This window comes from Chrysochloris asiatica, unplaced genomic scaffold (genome assembly GCF_000296735.1).
Source record: "Chrysochloris asiatica unplaced genomic scaffold, ChrAsi1.0 scaffold00007, whole genome shotgun sequence".
In the NCBI taxonomy this organism is placed as follows: Eukaryota; Metazoa; Chordata; class Mammalia; order Afrosoricida; family Chrysochloridae; genus Chrysochloris; species Chrysochloris asiatica.
In genome coordinates, this window is record NW_006408525.1 from 6,590,936 (window position 1) to 6,616,514 (window position 25,579).

A 25,579-nucleotide genomic window follows, 5' to 3' on the forward strand; every position below is an offset into this window, starting at 1 on the left:
CCCGACTCGATGGCACTTAACAACAACAACAACAACAATAGCTACAAAATTATGCAAGACTTGAGATAACAATGTAATCATTGAAACAACTAATTTCTGTAACTATTCTATGAAACATAATTTCATGAATTCTGAATATTATAACTACATGCTACCCTAAAAATCACAGGGGTTGTGGAAAACATGCATATTGTATTAATCTGCAGACATTAGAAAGTTAAGGAATGATTTCTTCCAACAGCATAGTTGTAACAAGTAATTCTTGTTTTCCATTGGTATTACTAAAAGCTATTTTATTTGATCCATTACTAATTTAAGACAACTATACTGGAGTAAGTTGTTTCATACTAGTTTATTGAGGGGTTCCATTCTCAGTCCTCAATCGATTTTATGTATTTCTCATATGCTTCTTCACCCATTAGTTCATCAAGTTCTGAAGGATTGTTCAATGTCATCTTCATCAGCCAACCATCTTCATAACAGGATTTGTTAACGAGTCCTGGATTTTCAGTAAAAGCGTCGTTAATTTCTGTTACCTCTCCTGATAAAGGAGAGTAGAGTTCACTAGCGGCTTTCATACTTTCCATAGCACCAAATTCATCTTGTTTATTCAATTTTGTTCCAACTTCAAGAAGACTGCAGTAAACAACATCTTCCAAAGCGTCCTCTGCAACATTGCTGATTCCTACTGTTCCAATACCATCGTCTGTTGTAACCCACTCATGTTTGTCTGGGAACTTACCGAGAACAAAGCTTGGCGGGTGCGCAGCATCCGCATGGCACCCGGTCCTGGCTCTCAGCGGCTGGGCGCGCTGGGCGCCGAGAGTAAGCGCAAGCTACAGCCCGAGACCCACGTGCTCGGCGCCGCTTGTGGCGCCCGCTGTGTTCACAAGGTTCGGACGGTCGCCTCGCAGCACTCGGGCTCCTGGCAGGTGCGAGCACACCAGCTCTCTCTCTCTTTTTTTTTTTTTTTAAGTTTTTATTGTGAATTATGTGTTAGTTTGCATGGGTGAACATTATCTTTACATTCATTCTATGGTACTTTATTTCACTGAAATGATCACTATCCCTGCATGCATTATGAAACACCCAAAGGGTACACCCCACACTCCTGCACACCCTCCCACGCCCACCAGCACACAACCCCTGTCCCTCCCTGAGTCCAGAGCCCCCAGCCGCTCCTTTTGTTCCCCTCATTGCTTCTGCCTCCATCCCTAGTATCACTGCTTCTCCGGAGCGACAAGGTCTGCACTTGGCTTTTCTCCCTTGATGGTTCCAGGGATCTCCGCTCCAGGACTGCAAAATCAGCTGCTCCCTCTTTTTGTTACCAAACATTTACACTTACCTTTCCAACACCCACTGTCAGACCTGATAGCAGTCATTCCCTATTGAACCACAGGAGTCCTTTTCCCCCACACCTTTTATTAACCCCATCCAGACAGGTTGGAAACAACTCAGTGGAGAGTCTACCTTTCCCTGTATCTTCTGGAGCTAGGTTCCCTATTGAAAGCTTGTAAGCCAGTCACTTCTTGCCTTTGTAGTCCCCCCATTTTGGGTAGCCAATGTCTAAGTTCCCCCTCCCTGTTGACCCTGTGTACCAAGGGGGTGGGAATGATCCTCACTGTAGAGATTTATCCATTCCTTTGTCATACTGCATCTGCAATCATAGGTCGGGATCATCCCCTTATAGTGGGTTACTCCTTTTTTTTTTTTTTTTAACCACTTCTTTCTTCCTCTAGTCCTGTTCTGATCATCCAGCCATTGATGCCAGGTCAAATGGGTACTATCTGCAAATGTGGCTGTTCTTGTTCATCCCCCCCCTTATCTTTATATCAGCTGGATGCTTCACACTTTTTTCTAGTCCTCTGGGGCCATGTTCCTGCCCCTGGGCCCAGGCGTCCCCAGGTCTCCTCATACTGCTGGTTAACCAGGTCTCAATCCAAGGTAACAGAAGTCTATTGAATGTGGTCAGACTTAGTTCACAACTTCATTGCTGTTTTTCCCCCTCTTCCGCTTATCAGTGACCAAGGAGGTCAGCAGCAGGACCATATGCCTGCTAGTGTATTCCATTTGAGTTTCAGTCTTGGAAGGGGGTTTGCCTTGAGGGGACCTGACCACTTGCCTTGATGGCTCCCTGGGGAACAACTTGCTTATCCTTGTAATAGTCAATTAGACTGCTGTTGTTATTTATTTATTTATTTTTTTCCTTGCTGGCCTTTCTTTCAAGAAGTAGCTTCTGTTCTTCTAGCTGCTCCAGACTGGTCTGCTTGTCCTTTCATGTGGGAATGTCCCACCTCAGAAGATTCTGGATGAGGATCAGGATTCCACCTATAGGCTCTGCAGGGAGCTTCCTTCACTGGGCAAGTTCTAGGCCCATTTTAGTTATTCCAAACAGTTATAGGCTGAAGACAGACTTACAAGCTTTGTCTGCTGATGTTTCAGGCTATTCCTCTCTCTCCCCTTCAAGCGTCTATTGACAATAGTGGGCAAGGGAAACCAAGATTCAACAGAGAGCCAAGCATCTTAACATCATTTCCCCACTTTAACCCATTCAAACCGTGTCTCAATCTTTGTATCCATGAGCCCTGCTGTTCCATGTTTGTGCTTAGATCATTTAGCCCATGTAAACCTGCCTAGCTATTCTCCCATCTGCCTCATTTTTCCTTTCCCCTTCCCCTTCTAGTGTATTGCACACCCCAGCACCATACTATCGTGTGCCTATTCCCTACCCTGTGCTCCACCTTCCCCTCTCTCCCCCTCCTACCTCCTCATCCCACACCATTATCTCTTACATCTTAATTTTTCTATTACTTACATCATAAACCATCCAATCCTCTTGCTGTGCCAAAAGACCTTATTTGCATGGTCTCCCAGGTCATTGTGTGGGTATCCCAAAGACTAGGACTGTTATTAAGTACTGTAGAATCATTTCTGATTCATGTATACGGTTTCTGAGGAGAGGCTGGTGAGTTTGAACTACTGACCTTGCAGTTCAAACCAATTTGTGGTCCAGTGCTTATCCTACATACAGCACCACACCAGGACTCCAAGACTATGACTAAAAGATTCCCTAAGTTCATTAAGTAATGAACTGCTCCTCAGTGCCGGGCGATCCTCTTTTGGAAATGCTGTATACTTCCCATCGATGCCATTTAATCCTCCCCACAGCTTTACCTGTGCTTTACTGACTATGCAAAGTATTCCGATTGTGTGGATCATGACAAGCTATGGACAACATTGAGAAGTATGATTATTCCAGAACACTTAATTGTGCTTATGAGGAATCTGTACATGCACCAAGAGGCAGTTGTTCGAACAGAACATGGGAACACTGAATGATTTAAAATTAAGAAAGGTGTGCGGCAAGGTTGTATTCTTTCATACTTATTCAACCTGTATGCTGAGCAAATAATCCACAAAACTGGGTTCTGTGAAGAAACACATGGCATCAGGATTGGAGGAAGACTCTTTAACAACCTGAGATATGCAGATGATACAACCTTGCTTGCTGAAAGTGAAGAGGACTTAAAATATTTACTGATGAAGATCAAAGACCACAGCCTTCAGTATGGTTTGAATCTCAATGTAAAGAAAACAAAAATCCTCACCACTGGACCAATAAACAACATTCTTATCAACTGAGAAAAGATTGAAGTTGTCAAGGACTTCATTCTTCTTGGATCAACTATCAACACTCATGGAAGCATCAGTCAAGAAATCAAACGACGCATTAGGCAAATCTGCTGCACAAGATCTTTTTGGGGTGTTGAAGAGCAAAGATGTCAGCTTGAGGACTAAGGTACGCCTGACCCAATCCATGGCATTTTCAATAACCTCATATGCATGTGAAAGCTGGACAGTGAATAAGGAAGACCATCCAAGAATTGATGCTTTTGAGAAATAGTGTTGGTGGAGAATATTGAAAGTGCTATGGGTTGCCAAAAGAACAAACAGATCTGTGTTGGAAGAAGTGCAGCCAGAGAAACTTCATCTCTCATACTTCGGACATATTGCCAGGAGGGGCCAGTCACAGGAGATGGATAAGCATGTTTGGTAAAGGTGGAGGGTCAGAGAAAAAGAGGAAGACCTCCATGGAGATGGATTGGCAAACTGGCAGCATCAATGGGCTCAAACGTGGCAGTGTTTTGTTCTGTTGTGCATAGGGTCACTATGAGTCGGTACCGACTTGATGGCACCTAACAATAACAACAACAGCTTTATGAGGTATTGCTAATCACATTTTACAGACGATAAAACTGAGGCTCAGAGGGAGCAAGTGACTTGCCCCCTAAACCAACAGCTCCTAAGTGACCCAACCAGAATTCTCAGCCCTGGGGTCAAATGTTTTGTCCACCCTGCTGCTGAGGTCCTTTTCAGCGATACCAGCTTCTACTGGGAGTTCTGGTGTGACGCTATGGATTAATGCGCTGGACTGCAAAGTCAGTTTGAACCACAAGGTTGGTGGTTCAAATTCACCAGCTGCTCTTCGGAAACCCTCCACAGGGTTGCTGTGGGTAGGAATCGACTCAATGGCACGTAACAGCAATAAGCTTCTACTGGCCTAAGGAGGGCCAGGATTAGAACTCAAGTCTGTCTGACCTCATAGTCCAGGACTACTGGATGGTAGGGTCAGAAGGAGAACAGGGGTAAAGGTCTGGCTGCCTTCCTCTCACTGAGAGATTAACCAAGAATGGGTTTTAAGAATACAAGGTAAGTGAGTGTTCCCCAGGCAGGGCCACCTAATGGCTTCCATCATTTAGGACCAGCTCTGGGAAAGCTGCCAGGCTGAAGCTGCAGGTTCTATTGTCCCACGGAGGGGAGGTAGGTTCCTAATCCTTCCACTCCCCTTTTGGCAGTCTCTCCTCTTGGATTGGGCTGAGAGAAAGCAGGGCAGGAGGGGGAGGCTGTTGAACAAGCCCTCAAGAGTTCACCAGCCCTTGCTAGAGTTGACCAGCCTCAGAGTACCTGTCCCTAAGGACTGGCAGCTAATTTGCCCTGCTCTGCCCAAGGGACAGGGTCCTGATGTGGTGCTGTAAGACAAGCACTGGACTGCTAACCACAAAGTCAACTGTTCAAACACACCAGCTATTCCACGGGAACCCTATATGGGGTCGCTATGAGTCAGAACCGACTTGATGGCACTTAACAACACCTAAGGGACAGTGTTCTGAGAAAGATGACCCGGCTGCCTCTATTGTCTCTGCGTCAGTTATCCAGGGTTGCTATAACAGAAACACAACAAATGGGGGATTTAATAAACAGAAAGTTATTTTCTAACAGGCTAGAAGTCCAACTTCCAGATTCAGCTCTAGACTAGGGGAAGGCTGTCTCTCTCTGGGTTTTCTCAGTTCTGAAAGAAGGTCCCTCAATTTATCTCTTCAATTTCTATTCCTTCGCTCCTTGGAGCCTTCATGTGGCATGGCAGCTCTCTTCCTCCCGTGTCTGCTTCGCTCTGCTTGCTTGTTTTAAACCTCCAAAGAGATTTACCTTGGTGTGGCATTGTGGCTTAGTGTGCACTGGACCGCAAGGTCGATTTGAGCTGAAAAGTTGGGAGTTAGAGTTCACCAACTCTCCTCAGAAACTCTATGAAGGGTCACTATGAGTCAGAACTGACTCAAAGGCACTTAACAACAACAACAACAACAACAATCTCGCCTCATTAACATAACAATGCTAACCCATTCCCAAATGGGATGATAACCATAGTCATAGAGGTTAGGATTTATAACACACATTTTGGGGGGATTTAGTTCAATCCATAACAACCTCCTTCCCCATCCCTACTTTTCTTCTTAAATCTCCTTTTCTTGAGCCCTCAGTCCCAGACCCCAGGAAGGTTCCACTTCCAATCCAAGGAAGGGTCTGATCTCAGGGATTTAGCCAGCCTCTCATCTCTCCCCACACATACACACAGTGGTGTGTGTGCACAGTTAAAATGGGCTCAGAGTTATGCGTGTACACATACATCACCATGTATGCACATGTCTCACTCACCCTCTTCCCTTCTCTGGTCCAGAGTCGTCACACTGGTGTTACGAGATTCAAGCCAAGGCCTCCAACTACACCTGCTTGGGTGAGTACAGCAAGGGTAGGTCTGGTGGCAACTATTTGGCTGAGGTTAAGACCCAAAAATGTTGGGGAGGGTAAAGGGTGATGGTAATCCCCACACCAATATGGGTCCAGGTGTGGTACTGGACCGCACAGTGGGTTTGAACCATAGAGTTGGCCACTCAAGCTTAGGAGCAGCTCCTTGGAAACCCTATACAGGGTCGCTATGAGTCAGAACCAACTAAATGTCATTTACAACAACAACAACATACACACACGCACACTTTCCTGGGGCTCAGGGAAGTGGATGCTTTGTACTTTTTATTCAAATGTGAATCAGTTTCTCTGAGTCTGTGTTCTTCCTGTCCCTGCTGTGTTTGGATGACTGGACATTACTACTCCACTCCTGCCCCTGCCCAACCTAGTTTTGGTGTTGCCTGGGTAACCTGTTACCATCCTCCAACCTTGCCCTCACCCTCCCTGTGAGGGCTCTGCTGGAGGCGAGGCAGTGCCTAGTGTCCTCATGTCCTGTCCTGTTCATCCACAGCAGTTTTTCCCTGGGGCATGTAGTCCAACTTTCACAGCCCTCTCTTAGTCTCCTTCAAAAATCAGCCTCCCTGGGAAGCAGGTGTCATTGCTAGTCCCATATTACAGATGAGCAAAGCAGGGCTCTGAGAGGCCAAATGATGTGTCCAGCATCACTCATTTGTCTCTGATCCCAGACCTCAAAGCCACCAACAAGCAACCCTGTTCTCACCCTGTCCCCACACCTGTCAGCTCTGCATGTAGGTCTGTGGAAGAGGAAGAGGAGGGAGACTCAGGGAGGGTGAGAGCTTTCCAGTATGCTTAGCCCTTGCCTGCATGTGAGCTGGAGGCTTGGGCCTAACCTCAGCATAGAGAAGGGGCCCCTGACTCTCAGTGTGTCCTCTCTCCACACTCAGAGCCAAAAAGGTGGGATGGAGAGTGCCAGAAAAACCGGCAGTCCCCCATAAACATTGTCACCAGCTTGGCGCAGCTGGACCACAAACTGAAGCCCTTCTCCTTCTCTGGCTATGACAAGAAGCATATGTGGACTGTTAAAAACAATGGCCACTCAGGTGGGTCTCAGGTGACCTGGCAGGGACCCAGGTGGGCATGGACACTGGGACTATAACCCCCCTTAATGCCCTAAGAACTGTATGTAAGAGGACGGCTCTTCTTGGGGAGGGGCACTGGCTGTAGTTCCTCATTTGTTGGGGGCTTCAGCTAGGAGGGAATACTCCAGCCCTATTTTCATCAGACTAGCCTGGACTGGGGGAGGGGCGGCATTCCAGGAGATCGGAACAATGTGTGCAAAGGCTGGGAGGCATGAAGCAGGTTGGGGTGTTCAGAAAACTGCACGCAGTTCCATTTGGATGAAGGTCAGAGTGTGGCACATGGAGGGGTCTGAGCCAAGGTCAGGGTCAGCTGGGGTGAGGAGTTTGGACATTACCCTAAAGATGCCAGAGCACCACAGAGAGGTGAAAGTAGGGGAGGGCCAGACCCCCGTGGCATGTTTGGCGTTGTGGTGGATGTGCAGGAGATGGGTGGTACCACCCCATCCCATCTCTCCAGGCCCCAAAAGGGTTCCTTGATAAACCCATGAAGGGTGGGAGCTCACGAGAAATTCCTGCCTGGGTGGGGCTGGGAGAGCTGAGGGAAGGAGGCTGCCAGCAGTGTGTTCCCTTCTTTGGGCCCCCAGTGATGGTGTCTCTGGAGAACAAGGCCAGTATTGCCGGAGGAGGACTGACCACCCACTACCTGGCCAAGCAGCTACACCTGCACTGGTCGGAGGTGCTGAATAAAGGTTCCGAGCACAGCCTTGATGGGAAACGCTTTGCCATGGAGGTGAGGCCCCTCCACAGGGTTTGTGCCTGACTGGTCTCTGGGGGGTGTCCAGCCCCTCATGGATCTTCTCTCCACCCCCTCCCCATCAGATGCATATAGTACATGAGAAAGACAAAGGGACATCGGGGAACAAGAAAGAGGACCAGAACCCCCAAGATGAGATCGCTGTGCTGGCCTTCCTGGTGGAGGTAACTCCTCCCACCCACCCCCACGCCCCACCCCACCCATTTCCAGGGAACCAGAATTTGAGGCTGAGTCTCAGGAGGCCTGAGGAACCCAGAGCTTCTCCGGACCTCACCCTCACAACTACCCACCCCACCCCTTGACTAGGAGAATGAACTGGAGGTCACCATAGGCTTCCCTACTAGTGCCTCCAGTCTCTCTCCCTCCTGTTCCAGGCTGGATCTAAGAATGATGGCTTCCAGCCCCTGGTGGACGCACTGACTGGCATTCCCCTACCCAGTGAGTCAGGAGGAGAATGGGGGGAGGAGAGGTCTGGGACTTCCTCCCACACAGGAAGGGGAGGAGGACAAGGGTGAGTGGGTGGTATCAGAACCGCAGAGACCCCTTCCCCTCACCGACAGGGTCCTGTGCCCCGCATCATCCCCAGATAATGCTACTACAATGACGGAGGGCATCAGTCTTCTGGAACTGCTTCCCAAGCAGGAGAAACTGAGGCATTACTTCCGCTATCTGGGCTCACTGACCACGCCCACCTGCGATGAGACGGTCGTCTGGACGGTGTTCAAGGAGCCCATTCAGCTCCATGAAGATCAGGTATACAGGGCCCAGGGGGAGGGCTTGGCCTCTCTCGCTTCCTGGCTTCCCAGAAATTGTCCCTTTGGATCCTGCCTGGAGGTCTTCTGGGCTTGGGGTTATGGTGCTGTGGGGCCCAGGGAGCTGAGATCGTGGTTCTGTCCTTGAGAAGACAGACAAGAAATGTCCCAGCAGTTCCCTTCCCTGTGTTGAGGATTGGAGAGGAGGCACACACTGGACCATAGAGGTGGTCAGCAAATGCCTCCAACAGGAAGTGGGTGGGGAGCCAGGCAGGTAACTAAGGCCCTGGAGGCAGGGTCCTAGGGAGAGATGCCAGCTTAGGGGAGGCTAGGGCTGACCTGAAACAGCTGTGAAAGGGTCTGCAGGGCCACAATAGGGAGATAGTGTCTTTATTCAACAAATCCTCATTGAACCCCTGGGGCTAAACTCTGGGGCTACAGCAGAGCCCCAACTTCTGCCCTTGAGGTACTTCTGTTCCACGACAACTGTGCTCAAAGTGTGGTCCCTGAGCCAGTGGTGTCAGCATTATCTGGGCATTTGCTAGAAATTCCAATTCTTGGGCCACACCCTAGACTTACTGAGTCAGAAATGGAAGCAGAGTCCCAGCAAACCCACCAGGTGATGCTGAGGCAAGCTCAAGTTTCAGCACCACTGTTTATAGTCACCTTGGTAATGAGAGCAGCGCTCTTCAGCCCTCAAAGTCCTGAGCTGTTACAAAAGCTGCTGGAATTGTTAAAGGGGAAAGCCAACTTACTCTGTACACTTCCACCCCACTCACAGTTAAAAACCAGACAAACCCGAGAGCAAAAACCTGTGAGTTGTGAGTCCAATCTGTTAAGGGAAGCTGAGGGTCACTGAGTCACTGCCAGGGTCAAGCACTTTCCATTCCTTAGTCTCTTGCTGTGCACAACCACCTGGAGAAGGAGGGTTCTAAACCCTGCTTTACTAATCAGAGAGGGAAAATGACTGCCCTGAGGTCACACAGCACAACAGGAAGTGCAATTCCACCTGCCCCCCCAGGCTGAGAGCTGGTCCTTCCACAGATCCTGGCATTCTCCCAGAAGCTATACTATGACCACCTTAAGAAACTGAAGATGACTGACAACTTCAGACCCCAGCAGTCCCTGAACCAGCGTGTGGTGCTGAAATCCCAGGCCCCGGGATCCCTGCTGTCCTGGCCCCTGGCCGCCCTGCTGCCCTCCATACTCACCCTGATGGCTGGCCTCCTCTGCTGAGGACTCCGCTACTGGACACTTGACCTCTGTCCATCAAGATCTCTGGTGTGGACTTTAGGGATGATTAAAATATGTATATATTTTTGCAGAAGCCTTTCTCAGTCCTGTTTTCTGCAGCTCCCCCACCTGTTCCCCTTACCACCCCTGTCCCAGGGTAGGGACCTTAAAGCCTGGTGATTTCCTGCAGGCGTCCCCACCCCCATCTTTGTGGATTATTCTGTCTATGCCGCCCTGCTTCCTTCTTTCATGACCTCAGAGAGATTTGGAAGGCACCTGGGAGTTCCAACACAAAGAAAGCCAGAGAGTTTCAATTTGTTCTGTGGTGGAGGACAGTGAGACTCAGAAAGAAGAGGCTGAATGGGGACGTCTCAGTGAGGCTGATGAAGACCCCAGCCTTCTTCTCTGCATAAGGCTGGCAGGGGTGGGGGGCAAGGTGGGCATGACCCAAGGAGGTGAGTGGCAGGAAGTTAATTTATTTGCTCAAATATTTCTTTGATGTTTTCTTCAATTCTTTTGAAAAACAATGAATGGGATTTCTGGGTTAAATGGTAATCCATGTTTGGATTTGTCTTTGAGGAACCTCCAAAGTGTTTTCTACAGCATCTGCACCATTTTACCTTCCTATTAGCAATATGGAGTCCTGGTGTGGCACTGTGGGTTAATGCACCAGACTGCAAAGCAGTTTGAACTGCAAGGTCCGTGGGTCAAGCTCACCAGCTGCTCCTTTGGAAACCCTATACAGGGTCGCTATGGGTCGGAACCGACTCAACGGCACTTCACAACAACACAACAAATAGCACTTGGTAAAGTAAAGGGAGTCCTGGTCTGGTGCTGCGGGTTAATGCAGCGGACTGTAAAGTCAGTTTGAACTACAAGGCTGGTGGTTCAAGCTCACCAGTTGCTCCTCAGAACCCTATAGAGGGTCACTATGAGTCAGAACCAACTGAACGGCACTTAACAACTATGACAAAATAGAGGGGAAAAAAAGAAGACCTTTAACAAAACGAATTGACAAAGTGGCAGTAACTATGGGCTCAAACAGCAACAATTGTGAGGATGGCTCACAACTGGGCAGTGTTTCCGTTCTGTTGTACATAGGGTCGGAACGGACTTGACAACACCTAACAAAAACACAATATCTCCACATCCTCTCCAACTCTTGTCATTTTCTGTTTATTTTGAAAATAGTCTTCTAGTGGATGTAAAGTAGTATCCATTGTGTTTTATTTGGGTTTTAATTTTGTGTGGGTGAAGGTTTACAGTTGCTCAAACATTTCTTGAGGTCAAGTCAGGCCCCGGGTATCTGAGGGACCTAGGAGGTACTTGGCGGAAGAGTACCCCAGGTGGAGGGCAGGGCGTCTGCAGGAGGAACAGCAAGGAGGCAGGGGGCAGGCTCTGCAGGACCTCAGAAGTGAGGCTACCTTAAGGCCCCTGCTCTCAGTACTGCCTTGTGTAGCAGGGACTGGAGGAGCTGAGGGCAGAAGTTAGGAGACTACAACACTCATCCAGAAACAGAATTTGCTGGCGGGTCAGAAATGGAATAGAGAAAGGAGTTGGGGCAGAACCCAAGACATTTTGGCCTGAGCACTTGGCACTTGTAAGATGGGGAGGTCAGATCCAGAAACTCAGGGGGAGAGGAACACAAGGGCAGCCTCCGAGGGAGCCAGAGCAGGGCCCTGGAGGGCCCTGCAGGAATGAAGGGGTGGTCAGGCCAGGACTGGAATGTCAAGGAACCTTGAGAAGTGAGGAAGGGCCAAGTATCTGAAGGGGGCAAACTTCCCCTCAGGAAGGTGTGCCAACCAGGCAAGTTCCACTTCTGTGATTTCATTACCCAGTCCTGCGTGCTCTTGGTGGCGGGAAGGGAGCTGGTTGGTAGAGATGACCTCTAAGCTCTCTCCCACCAACGCGCTCAGAGCCCCTGGCTAGGGACTGCTCCCCCTTCCTCTCTCCTCTTGTGACCAGGATTAAGCACGCCCTTGGCTTCACCAATGACCACACAGCAGTCCCCAGTAGGGGGTGGGTATTTGCTGTATCTATGGTAACAGCAGGTAGCCTGTGTTCACTTGTAGTTGTGGGTGATCTTAGCTGCTTCCTCAAGGTTCAGGGCTCTCAGGAGGTCAGAACAGCTCTCCTCCCCCCACTTGGCATCCCATTCCCTTCCCTGAGGCATCACTTAGTGAACAACATGGCAGCAGAACCAGAAAGTTGAGTTTTTTGGGAGACTGAGACACTAAGCAGAAGGCCCTCAACCTTTCCCCATCCTCCTTGACCCCACAGTTAATAGAGCTGGCCAGTGGAGGCCCAAATGGGCACAACTTCTCCAGGGTCAGGACTTAGGCCTCCTCCCCGCGTCCTGCCAGGTGCTCACAGCACACGACTGACTCTCAGCTAGGCCACTCCCAGCCGGTCATCCAGGGCCTGGTTCAACTTCAGTCCACGGCCCCTCCACTGGGGGGCATTCCTTCCAGTTGTGTGTGTTCTCCTGAGTCAATCCCACTGCCCCTGTGCTGCCCACCAGTCCATTCTGGTGAAGGTGGCTCTAAGTTCCTTGTGGCAGCTTATCTCTCAGGGGAGTGAGGGTGCTACCAATGACAGCTTATTCACAAAGACAGACCATCCTGGCTCCCCTGAACCCCACTTCCATTCACTCCCTTGATGCCTCTTGGGGCACCATATTGGCTGTGCATATAATCACGTACAGGTGCCCAAACTAGTACACACACACATACACACACACACAACAGTGCAGCTGACCAGGCCCAAGGAGACGTGCCAGGTGGATCAGATCACACGTGACTTCTCTGAAGGTCACTGGCTCTTTTCTGGTAGGCTCCCAGCACTGAAAGTGATGCACATTTGTTTAATACCCACTGGGTGCCAGGTAGGCGTCATGTCCTTTCTTCACGTTTGTGGTTAGGTGGCATTGAGTTGGTTCTGACTCATAGTGACCCTATGTACAAAAGAACAAAACACTGCCCGGTTCTGCACCATCCTCATAATTGTTGCTAAGTTTGAGCCCATTGTTGCAGGCACTGCATCAATTCACCTCATTGAATGTCTTCCTCTTCTTCATTGACCCTCTACTTTACTATGCATGATGTCCTTCTCCAGAGACTGGTACCTCCTAATAATGTGTCTCAAGTATGTGAGACGAAGTCTTGCCATCTTTGCTCCAAAGGAGTTCTGACTGCACTTCTAAGACAGATTTGTTTGTTCTTTTTGGCAGTCTGTGGTATAAATAATAACTTTGCTAACAACATAATTCAAAAGCATCAGTTCTTCATCAGTAGGCCTTATTGATTGTCCAGCTTTTGCAAGCACGTGAAGCTATTTAAAATACCGTGGCTTGAGTCAGGCTCACCTTAGTCCTCAAAGTGACATCTTTACTTTTTACATTTTAATACTTTAAAGGGATCTTTTGTATCAGATTTGCCCAAAGCAATGCCAATTGATTTCTTGACTGCTGCTTCCACGGGCACTGGTTTGTGGATACAAGTAAAATGAAATCCTTGACAATTGCAATTCACGTAGAAGGCTGTAGTCTTTGATCTTCAACATTAAGTGCTTCATTTCAAGTCCTCATCACACAAGGTTGTATCATCTACATAATGCAGGTTGTTAATGAGTTTTCCTTCAATCCTAATGCCAAGTTCTTCTTTATAAAGTCCAGTGTGATGAAAGGATACAACCCTGACACATGCCTTTCTTGATTTTAAACCACATAGTATCTTCTTGTTCTATTCCAATGGCTGCCTCTTGATCTAGACACAGGTTTTGCTTGAGTACAATGAAGTGTTTTGGAATTCTCATTTTTCTTTATTACAACTACAATCCTTACTATAAACCAGTTGCTACTGACTTGACTCCAACTATTATAAACTGAATTGTATCCCCCAAGATCCTAATTCCTATACCTGTGGTTAGAATCTCATTTGGGAATGGTTTTCTTTGTTATGTTAAGAGACTATATCCGTGTAAGGGTGTATTTTATGCCTACACTATATCAGTGTAGGGTGTATTGAGATACAAAAAAAGCAGATTGGTACAGAAAAGCAAGCAAACATAGGGGAAGAGAAATGCCATGCTATATGAAGATCACCAAGAAGCCAAGAAATAAAAGTTGAGAAGAGACAAATACCTTTGCTACAACCAACAGAGAAAGAATGCCTACCCAAGAGCCAGCACCTTGAATTTGGACTTGTAGCCTGCTAAACTGTGAAATATACATATCCTGTTGTATTATTTTGTGTGAGCACTAGCTTATGAAGACACCATGTACATCACAGTAGAACTATGCTCCATGGGGCTTTCAATGGCTGTGGGTTTTCAGAAGCAGATCACTAGGTCTTTCTTCCAAGGTGCCTTTGAGTGAACTTGAACTTCCAGTGTTCTAGTTAGCAGCCCAGCACATTACCCAGGGAGTCCTCTGCCCTATACATTGTTGTGAAGTGCTGTCGAGTCACTCTTGACTCATAGCAGCCCTGTATAGGGTTTCCACGGAGCAGCTGGTGGATTTGAACTACTGGTTTGCAGTCCAGTGCTGATCCTACAGCGCCACACCCGAGCTGTATTATTTGTCCTTTTTTTACAGATGAGGAAGCTGAGGCTAACAGAGGAGTTAAGGGACCAATCTGAACATGGGTCATTTCACACCTTGGCTCCCAGTTTTTTCTTTTGGCAGTTATTTGAAGGAAACAGATTGTGTTTGGGTCAGGGTGGGGTCTCTGGCACCCTGTCCCACCCTGTCTCCCCTGGCTGCTCTATCTCCAATGGGTCATCTCTCTGGCCCCTGTTTAGATTTGGCATCCGGGTGGGAGCTGGGGACTAAAAATATTCTCCGCGTGTTTAGATGATTCTTGGAAAATAAACTTCCCTATCTTGGCTCTTGATTTGTACACTTGCTGGCCTGGCTTCCTGTGGCTCTGATATGATCGTAGGGGTGTGGGTGTGGGGGTGGGAAGGGAGGAGAAGAGCAAGACCCAGGGCTCCTTCCCACCCTAGGAGCCGGAGGAAGGATCTGTAGGGACCCAGGGTACAAGGAGTAGAGGCAGGAGCTGTGGCTCAGGGTCGTTGAACAGAGAGTGGGGAGTATGGTGGAGCCTGGTGGGGGGCGCACACACACACACACACACACACACACGTGCACACTTATAGACTTCTGTGTCACTAAACTTCGGGGGTGGCCTACACAGAGACAACACTGCGAATATGCCCAGGTGCACTACCACCCAGAGGTCCTGTACTTGTGAAGCAGCTTCCATTCCAGCTGCAGAAGCTCTGCTCCCTGCTCTGGGCCTCGGTGTGTCCACCTGCAACACAGACTAAGTGTGGCCATCCCGTCTCATCTCAGTGAATCAGCTGTCCCCAGGCTCCTGCAATGATCTCCAGGAGGAAAGCCAGCTGCTCTGTGGGTGGGTGTTGTCCCACACCTAGAGTTGCACATGTCTGGAGGGCTCTGTTTGTTTATCTGAGTGGCTGTAACAAAAGCCCTACCTCTTCCAGGGACACAGGGCGATGCTACAGACCCAGGCGGCCCTGGGGAGGGGCTTCCTCAGGACCCACGGAGTCACACTGCACTTCCTTCCGCGGAGCCCTGGCCTTGACCAGATTGGACGCACAGGGGACTCTCTAGATTGTTCCAAGGGTTGGTGGCTTTGAAACCTAGGAGAACAGAGAGAGGGCCAGAGGGGCAGGGTGTTGGGGAGGAGCATGGCCACAAGATTTGAAACCAAGATTTAGTCTTTCAACAAGCATTATTTTATCTGTGTCAGGGACAAAAGATTCAGGAAGGAAAAGCCCAGTGGGGGTCATGAAAGACTCCCCACTGAAGGGCAGAGACGCTGGGCACAGTTGTACCCGGTCCACAAACTACAGGCTGTGAGTGGTGCAAGGGCCCGCCAGTAGCAAGGGTCCAAGAGTCCCACAGACTTGAGCCTGAGTCCTCCTTCCATTGCTGACTAGTTCACCTTTCTGAGAGTCAGTTTCTCCATCTGTACAATGGAATAAAGACAGCATTTAGCTTAAGGGCTGCTTTAGTGATAAAACACGATGATTGACCAGCAGGATGGTTCCCATACCTTGTAGCTGTTATATTATGGATATTTTTCTTTTTCCTTAAATTTCATTTACTTTATTGTTGTTGGTAATACAGACTGCAAAACATACTTCAATTCAACAGTTTCTACATGCACTGTGTAGTGTGGTTCTTTTTGTTAGAGCACTGAAGAATGGGGAAGGCCTACAGACTGGGAGACAATGGTTGCTTGCAGGGATGGGGTAGGGGATGTTAGGTGAGGTTTGCAATTTCAGAGAGTGGGCACTGGTTTATCTCTTCATAAGCATCAGATGTGTGTGTGTGTGTGCGTCTGGGGGGCAGGCTCCAGTCCAGAGGAGAAACTACAAGGGTCTGCATAGGGCCACCTCTCTGTTGAGACATCTCCCCAGATGCACATAGAACAGACCACTGACACAGATCCGCCAACTGACCTTTGTCCAGAACATCAGGGACAACAAAAGGGACCAAGCTAGATTGGGGGGTGGGCAGGCTTGTAGGATATACCCTTTGGTTGGTTGATGATGCATGGAGGGGATTGTAACCATGCAATGAAATGATATACGATAGGATGAATGTAAAACTAATGTTCTCCCATGTAAACTATCACATAATTCACAATAAAACATAAAAAAAAAAAAAAAAAAAAAGGGACCAGGCTAGAGCCCAGGGACTGTTCTGCAATTTAAACATCCCTGCCCTGTTAGTTTGGGGTCAGGCTTGGGGCCAGGTTGAAACCACCTCTCTGGAAGGAGGGCTTTCCACTCCCCCCAAATCCTAGGATCACCAAGTGTACCTGCAGATGTGTTCGTTTTGCCATCATAGACTTTGTCTTTGGCTCTGTCTGCCAGTAAGTAGTCCTGTCCTATCCGGATTTACCACAGACTTCCCTCAGCACATGACCCGTGCCCATCAAGGGTTGCCAGTTACAATATAGGATGCCCAGAGAAACATGAATTTCAGACAGACAAATCTTTTTTTAATAGAAGTATACTAGTTCATGGGACATACTTATAGTACTAAGAAATTATTTATGGTTTATTTGAAGTTTGAATTTAACTGGTATCTTGTACTTTTGTTTACTTGATCTCTTGATTCTACCTCCACCCCAGCACTTCCTCCTGTCAGCCATCAGAACCTTCCCTTCTCTTCTTGACATCCACATCTTCTAGAAACTGATAGTGGTTGGGTTAAAGGGCAGCAGTGGTCCAGGGGTTTTCCCTCTGGGGTGATTCTGGGATTGGGCTTCCTCCCGGCATGGGCATGTCTCACAGAGGCCACTGGAGCTGGCCCTTCTGCCTGTGGAATCCTCAGCCCCTGGACTCCCCATTATCCAGGGGAATCTCTTATTCCTTTTCTGTTGGTCTCTGCCTGGCTCCTCCCTCTCGGAGCAGGGGGCTCCAGGGCTCCTTCCCCTGGCCCAGTTCCCACCCAAGTGTCCCAGCACCTTTGCAAAAGGGGACTCTTGACAACTCCTGGCTGCCATTAGGAGGGCCTGAGGCCAGGGTTTTATTTACAAACCCAGACAAGATTCAAGAGGTTTCTGGAGTGGAGTGCCCTGGTGAAGTCATGGCTGGGAGTGCAGGAAGGGTGGGATGCAGACACCAGTAGGGAGCTGAGCCCCATCCTCAGAAGCTCTTCCTCCCACCCCTTACCCCTGGCAATCTCTCTGATCTTTCTAACTTCCTTTAACCACTGTGATTTGCTCACTTACTAGGCCAGGCCCTGTGCTAGGTACTTTATGTCCACCAGAATCTCATTTACTCCTGACCACAACCTTTAGAACATATGCCCCACCAGAATAGACTCCCCAGGACAGCAGAGATTTCTGCCTGTTTCGTTCACCGCTGCTGTTAGACACTAATGTTCAGCCCATCCCAGCTGCTGTAGGAGTGAGACACCTTTGCCTGGCTGTCTCTCCAGGGACACACATGCTGGAGACCATGCTCCTTTCTGGGGTGACTCACAGCCTGGGACTGGTCGATATAGGGTATAAAGGTCTGGGCACAATGACCTAACTCAGGCTAACTCCAAAAGGCTCTGTCAGACTCAGACCTCCTCATAGGGTCAATCGGGGTAATCGCTGAGCATGTGTGGCTGTTTGATCTCTCTCTCATCTCAATTCTGCCTCCTTCTTCACCCTTTCACAATGTTGGTCCTCAACACTCAAATCCATTTGCTTCCTGGGGACCTGCTGTCCAGACAGAGCAACGTGGAGACTGACCTTGATCAGTACAGTTGATGGGAAGGGCAGGGGGTGGATACTGGCATTATCTACTCCAAACAAGAATGCAGTAACAGCCAGCATTTACTCGGAGTACTGGTGTGACACTGTGGGATAAACAGTTGTACTGCTAACCAAAAAGTCGGTGGTTCAAATCTACCAGTTACTCCTCAGAAACCTTATACGGGATCACTATGAGTCGAAACAACTACCACCACAATATGTACTCAGGCAAAAACGATTTGAAATGCTCTATGACTCATTTACTCCTGAGGACAAGCTCCTAGGAGGGCTCTCTCTATTTTCTTCATCTTCAGAGGAGAAAATGTAACATCCAGGACCATGACCAGCAAGTAGTAGAGCCAGGATTTGAACTCAGACAGCTTTGTTTTAATTGTGGTTTGGGTGAATGTTTACGGAACAAATTAGCTTTCCGTTCAACAATTTATACTTATTTTATCTAGTGGCATTAGCTGTAATTCCCTCAACGTAACAACATTCTTCCCACTTCCTCCCTGCGTTCCCGTTCCATTTCTCCTTTCCTGTCCTTTCCTACCTTCTGAGCTTTGTTTTGGAGTAAATGCTGCTCTTTTGGTACCATATGGTTGGTTACTCTGAGGAGTATGTTCTTATAGGTGTTACTGTTCATTTTATTGTTTGGTTGAAAGTTGACCTCTTGGGGTGGGCTTAGTTCTAGGTGTGAACAGTGGCCATATTCAAGGGCTTCCCCAGTCTCTGTCACACCAGTAGGTCTGGTCTTATATATGATCTTGAAGTGTGTTCTACTTTCCCTCCACTCCTCCCAGGACCTTCTAGTGTGAGCAGAGTGGTTGCTAGTGATAGCTGGGTACCATCTAGTTCTTCTTTCTGGTCTCAGGCTAGATGCTCTGATGCCTAAGCCCACCTTCTTAAAAGTCACCACCGTCCATCCCTTCTTCTAGTGGCAATTGATTCTTAGGGAGGAAAAGGAATTTGCTCTTTGCTAGCTGGTGAGTGAGCAAACTGGGAACAATCCTTGTTTCCTGAGCAGAGTGCTGCGTGCCTGAAAGTGTCTCTCGGGGTTACAGGAAGCTTGGATGAAGAAATCAGCAAAACAGCTCAGAGATGCAGGGCACATGGTGCTCCCCAGACTGCCATGCTCTCCTCGCTCCCTCTACCTCGTGACTGTTCTTACATGCCAGACAAAACACTGCTTCAAAATGACTCCTATTGGAAGTCTTCCCTGATCGCTGCTCCCTGTTAAGGGTCCCCAGGAAAAGACCAAGAACAGGTTTTAGTCATCAGACCAAGGATGACCCTGCAGAGGGGGCAGACAGCAAATGTTTGCAAGATAAATGAATAAAAGGGGGAACAATAGCAAAGGTTGGAATTTCCAGGCACAATTCCAGGGCTGGGACTAAATATTTACTTTACCCTTAGAGCAAGCCTGAGAGATAAGCCTGGTTTCCCAGTCTCTATTTATGCCATCTTTTCTTCAATGACTGATACAGTGCACCTGGTTTGGTTGCAGTTTGAACAGCTGTTTTCACATGTGGGCCTGAGCGAATGAAGTGCTTGATCCTCGGTTTCTGCTGTTCTCCAGGCTCCATGAGTCCTCCTCAGGAAATCTGCTTCCCAACTCTTGCGCCCTCAGTGACTTTGCCTCTCTACATTCGGGGTCTGGCCAGACCACATGCTCCATGAGGCTGCAGATCAAACTGGGCTTGCATTCCAGGTTAAGCTGTGAGGTTCAGCCATATTTGGTTTAGAAGGTGATTGGATGGGAATGCCAGGTCGATGGTATGAGTTGCTACAGCTTCCATCCATGTGACCTGCTGGGTCCAAGTGAAACTTCAGAACTGTAGGGAGGAAGGACTGGAATTCTGAGCGGCACCTGTCACTCAGCCTCTGGGATTCACATCTGGCTGGTCTGGGCTCTAGCCATTTCTTCAACAAATTACACATGATTACAGAGGAGTCTTGGTGGAGCCTTGTAGGGTACGCACTAAACAGATCATCAGAAGGTCAGCAGTTCAAACCCACCAGCCACTCCTCAGAAAACCTATATAAGGTTGCTATGAGTCAAAACCGACTAGAAGACACCTAACAACAGCAACAACAACAGAAAATGTTTCATGCGAACTTCTGTTGAGAGTAGCATCCATGCCACCATTTTCAGAGGGGTATTATCTGGGCATTGTGACAGACCCATGAGAGGATTCAACACTTTTGTTCAAATCAGTTAGATTTAGATTCTCCTCCAAATTCACATTATTTCCCCAGAGTCTGAATTAGGCTTGGTTGCTTTATTTTCCTCCTTCCTTCCTTTTTCTTCCTCTCTGTCTCCCTTTTCTGTCTCTGCCTCTGAGTTACATCAATTGTGAATTGCAATCTAACATTTCCATCCCCATCATAAGGGAGAGATGAGAAAACCCAAGTTGAGCTCATAAACAGAGGCAAAAGACAATGCGCTGCCTCTTTGGGGGTCACCACAGTCAGGCTAGAAAGGAAGGTGGGAGAGATGCAGGCAGCTGGGGAGTCTGCCTTGATGCACAATGGGCCTGCCACGGTGGCCGGATGGACATGTGGTATTCGGTTTAAAGCACAGGCTTCCGGGGCGCAAATACCTGGGAATAAATGGTCAGGCTCAATTGTTCTCCCTCCTTTCCCAGGAAAGACCAGGAAGGAAAAGGCTTCAGTTTAAGGGAAGAGGCATTGTCCTAGTGGACTCAGCATTATCAGGATGGGTCTGGCAGAGGGCCCATCAGGAGCACAGGAATTTCATAGCTGCTGGGGCTGGTGGCTGCCTTCCAAGGACAGCTCATTAAACCTTGTCTTTCCGATCTCATCTCTGGAACTATCTTATCCTTGCTCCCATTACATCCCTGATAGGCTAATCAGACGCTCCAAGGTCCTGTTTGGAGCTGCAGACCTTGATCTGACCTACAGTCTTTTTTCTCTCTCCCTCTATAGCCGTTCCCTAACTTCTACTCTCCATTTCTTCCCTCTTGTCTACCTCCTAAAATCGCTGGACCATTAGAAAAGAGAACAAACTAGGATGTTAGTATCCATCTTGAGTCACTGTGTGGATTTCCATCTGTGCCTGAGAGTTGTTCATCTTCCAGGAAGAGAAGGAGCTGGAAGACCCGTCATGGACAGCTTTCAAGAAACACACTTTGTCTCCTATGTAATAATAATGTTTTGTGTTTACAGAGATGTTTTCGGTTGCTAAGCAGTTCACATTTACTTTCTCATTCAGTACTTATATCAACATGGTAAGTCAGGGTTGATTACTCCATTATCAAAGAATCAAAGACAGGCCACTGAGACTTAGGTGACAGGCTCACTAATGGATCATGGCCTCTAGTTTGAGTGAGATGGGATGGTACGTGAGAAGCCAGATTTACCTGGGTTTGAATCCAGTGTGGAAACATTCTCTGTGGGTGACACCTTGGGCAAATGATCTAACATCATTGAGTCTCAGTCTCCTCCTCTATAAACAGGAATGTTGCATTCTGAAAAAGCTGTAGTGAACTGGACTAATGAATGAAACATGCATAATATGGGACCTGGCAAATAGATGTGTATCAACGATCTAAGCGTCTTTACAACTTTTCTTCCCATTCCAAGCTTAGGAACTCTTCATACCACATAGTAGGTGCTCAATGAATATTTGAGAAACGAACAGGAGTGAAGAGTTCAGCCATCTCCCTTTCCCCACCTCTCCCAAAGTGAGAGGATGTTTATTTGCAGCTCCAAGCCACAGAGAGCTCATTAAACAGGGAGCGGCAGCAGCAACTGTTTCCAGCTGGTACAATAATGAAAGTTTACAGGTCCAGGGCAGGCTGCCTACAGATGCCCAGCCCCTGGGACAGAGGCCAGGGAGCAGGTAAGGGCTGGCTGCTGTAGGCACGGTCTATAGTCTCTGCAAGGAGGGAGAGTGACTGGCCTTCACCCTGTTAGGTTGGCTTTTCCCCTCTGCTCAGATATATTGAGAATAGCAAAATGCCTCTTGCAAAGGCTCACCCTGCTGCCACCGTGATTTCCAGCAAAGCAAATGAGGCCTCCTGGAAACACTACAAAGTCCTCCTGTTGGGGACAAGTCTTTGGCAGCTGCTCACATGCTGCTGGACCACTGCATGATTGATGTTCTGAACACCTCCAGGTGAAGGGCACTTTAAAGAACATCTGATCCAGAGCCCTAGAGGTTGTTCAGGCATCAGCCTGACCCCCACCTCACTTCAACCCGAGCAACTTCAATCTCATCATCTGCTTCAGCTATTGATCCTTCGCATAAAATGTGGTTAAAGAAAGGGTCTGGTCCTGATGTTTCAAAATAAAGACTGAAGACCACTGACCTAATGCAACCCTTCCTTATTTACAAGGGAACCTGCCCAAGGCCATACTGTTCTGTAAAGTGCAGAACAAGCACAGCAGACTGATTTCTGGTTCATTACATTCCAAGGAGCTCTGGTAGCGTAGTGGTTACGAATCGGGCTGCGAACCTTAAGGTCAGCGGTTCGAAACTACCAGCCGCTCCGCGGGAGAAAGATAAGGCTTTCTACTCCCGTAAAGATTTACACCCTCGGAAACCCTGTACAGGGTCGCTATGAGTCGGAACTGACTTGACGGCACTTCACAACAACATTCCATGGCATCTGCTAAGAGGACTGCCCTGAATTTGGGGATATAGCATTCTCTGCGGATGATAATCTACTCCATTCCAGGAGACTCCTGGCATGCATTGTGGTTAAACCACCAACAGCAGAGGATCCAGCCATGGAGAATTGAAGGGTAGTATCCCAAACCCATCACAGCAACAGAGAAATTCCTCCAAGGACCTCAGGTTCACCCCTACTGGGGACTCCTCCTCTATTATCTTGGTCACACCTGCCTATGATTGGGCTTCTTCCTCCAGCAAGCCTCTTTCAGTTTACCTCTTGTCTAGTTCTTTTCTTTCTCTTCTATTTGTTTTGATTTTCTTTAAGCACTTCAAGCCTAGCATCCATCCGTGAGCGCCTCTTGGGCTTATTGTTGTTGTTAGGTACCACCCAGTCATCTTCAACTCATAGTAACTCGATGCACAACAGAATGAAACACTGCCCAATCCTGCCTCATACTCACAATTGTTGTTACCCTTGGGCATACTGCTGCTGCCACTGTGCCAATCCATCTCACTAGGGGTGTTCCTCTTTGGGGCTGACCCTTCACTTTACCAAGCATAAAGTCCTTCTGCAGGGACTGGTCCCTCCTGATAACTTGTCCAGGTAGAGAGAAGTCAAACCATCCTGGCTGCTAAGGAGCCTTCTGGCTGTCCTTCTTCCAACATAGATTTATTTGTTCTTCTAGCAGTCTATGGGACATTCAATATTCTTTTCCAACACTATAATTCAAATACATCAATTTTTTTTGACGGTCTTCCTTATTCATTACTCAACTTTCAGATGTATATGAGGCAGTTGAAAATACCGTGGCTTGGGAGAAAAGCCAGGAATGAAAAGTGTGGTGTGACTTGTACATGGTGGTGATGGTGGTGGTGGAAGGTAACTAAGACCCTGCGAACTTGGCTCTGGGTCGTGGCTTCTCGGGCTACCACCGGCCCTTCAACCCTCAGGTGTTGGGTTTGAGCTGGAGCTGGCGTCCGATTGGCTTCTTCAGCACAAAGGACGGAGGCTGCAAAGTCCCACAGGAGACACTGCTCAAATTCCTGGTGAGACTGATAGCCTTCTGTGCGCCCTCACGCTGGGCCTGGGTCAGACCGGAGGCCATAAGGAGGTGGCCCAGGAAGCTGGCCTGTCCTCTGGGATGGAACCCAATCCACCCTTTCCAGTCCTGGGCATTGGGATAGACTCTTGCATTACACCACTGAGTCTTGGAGGTCTGTCACTAGTGCAGACCATGGACCTTTTTTTTACGTCCTAGTGGAAGATCCCTACATGATGGGGCACATAACTTGTGCCAATGTGCTGAGTGACCTTTACGCCATAGGCGTTACTGAATGTGACAACATGTTGATGCTAGTCAATGGCAGCCAGAATACAAGTGAGGAGGAATGAGAGAAGGTAACACCACTCATGGCCAATGGCTTTGGAGATGCTTCTGAGGAGGGTGGCGCTGGTGAGTGGTGGACAAATGGAGAGCTACCCATGGTTTGTCAGGCAAATGAGTTCAGAATGCCTGACAGCGCAGGTGTTGGAAATGTGCTTGTGTTAACCAAACACTTAGGAACACAAATTTTTGTCATTGCCCACCAATGGCTGCTGCATAATCCTGAAAAATGGAATAAGATAAAGATGGTAGTCTCCAAAGAAGAGGTAGAACTGGCCTATTAGGAAGCTATATTCAATATGGCTACCCTCAGCAGAATTGTTGCTGATTTAATGCGCACATATAATGCCTACGTGGCCACAGATATCACAGGCTTTGGCATTCTAGGACATTCTTATTGCTGTTCTGAAGTGCCGTCGAGTCGATTCCAACCTGTAGCAACCCTGAATAGGGTTTCCAAGTTGGTGAACTTGAACCGCCAACCTTGCAGTTTAAATGGCTTTGCAGTCTGGTGCATTAACCCACAGAGCCACACCAGACATTCTTCGAACTTTGCAAAACAGCAAAGAAATGAGGTGGCCTTTGTCATCCATAATCTGCCAATCATTGCCAAGATGGCTTCCAATAGTAAAGTCAGTAGAAGATCTGGGCTCCTTCAAGGAACATCTGCTGAGACTTCAAGAGGACTTCTGATTTGTCTACCAAGAGAAAAGGCAACTCACTTTTGTTCCGAAATCAAAATTTCCAAGTACCAAGAAGGTCATCAAGCGTGGATAGTAGGTATTGTGGAAAGGGGAAACCAGACGGCCTGGATCATTGACAAGCCTCAAGTAATTGAGGCCGTACTCAGGGGCCAACTGCTACTGCTTTTTCCTCTAATGCGTTCCATGTCTCCTCTGAGGCTACCTTATGAGAAAGAATAGCAGAAGTTGCTCGGATCTTAGAGCTTTTTTTGGTGAGGTTTTTATTGTGAATTGAGTGATAGTTTACATGGGAAAACATCAGTTTTACACTTATTGTTTCATTGCAATGATTACAATCCCCTCCAAGAATCATTATTCAACAATATTTGCTTCTATTCCCTGATTTTTTTTTTTTTTTTTTGAAGGGGGGAATGTACACAAAAACACTCAGGAATATATAATAATTTAAACAACTAAAGGGAACTTCTGCAAGCTTGCCTCCTGGCTTCCAGCACTCAGTCCCTCTCTTTCCATGAATCTAGAGTCCTCAGCTGCTCTCTCTCTCTCCGTGTCCTCACCTCTGCCTCCATCTCTGGTGTCGCTGCTTCTCTGGATAGGGTCCCACATTCTGCTCATGCTCTTCTCCCTTGATGGTCCTCTGTTCCTG

The 25,579-nt window shown here is 48.1% G+C and overlaps 1 protein-coding gene and 1 pseudogene across 1 annotated transcript; both read left to right on the forward strand.

The window, feature by feature from the left end:
• Positions 1-722: 722 nt before the first annotated feature.
• On the forward strand, positions 723-9,926 carry LOC102838764 (carbonic anhydrase 4-like). Its single transcript, XM_006833630.1, has 9 exons — positions 723-932; positions 4,761-4,821; positions 6,017-6,073; positions 6,990-7,145; positions 7,769-7,914; positions 8,004-8,102; positions 8,313-8,376; positions 8,525-8,691; positions 9,735-9,926. The coding sequence occupies exons 1-9, from the start codon at positions 723-725 to the stop codon at positions 9,924-9,926; spliced, it is 1,152 nt and encodes a 383-aa protein (XP_006833693.1).
• Positions 9,927-10,365: 439 nt separating this feature from the next.
• Positions 10,366-25,152, forward strand: LOC102839136 (annotated as a pseudogene).
• The last annotated feature ends 427 nt before the right edge of the window (positions 25,153-25,579 follow it).

Bases quoted from the DNA above. Each gene is read 5' to 3' on its own strand.
- LOC102838764 (XM_006833630.1), top strand. From the start codon at position 723: ATGTTTGTCTGGGAACTTACCGAGAACAAAGCTTGGCGGGTGCGCAGC. The intron at 8,103-8,312 runs GTAACTCCTCCC...CTCCTGTTCCAG, and splicing joins TGCTGGCCTTCCTGGTGGAG to GCTGGATCTAAGAATGATGG. The intron at 8,692-9,734 runs GTATACAGGGCC...GTCCTTCCACAG, and splicing joins TTCAGCTCCATGAAGATCAG to ATCCTGGCATTCTCCCAGAA.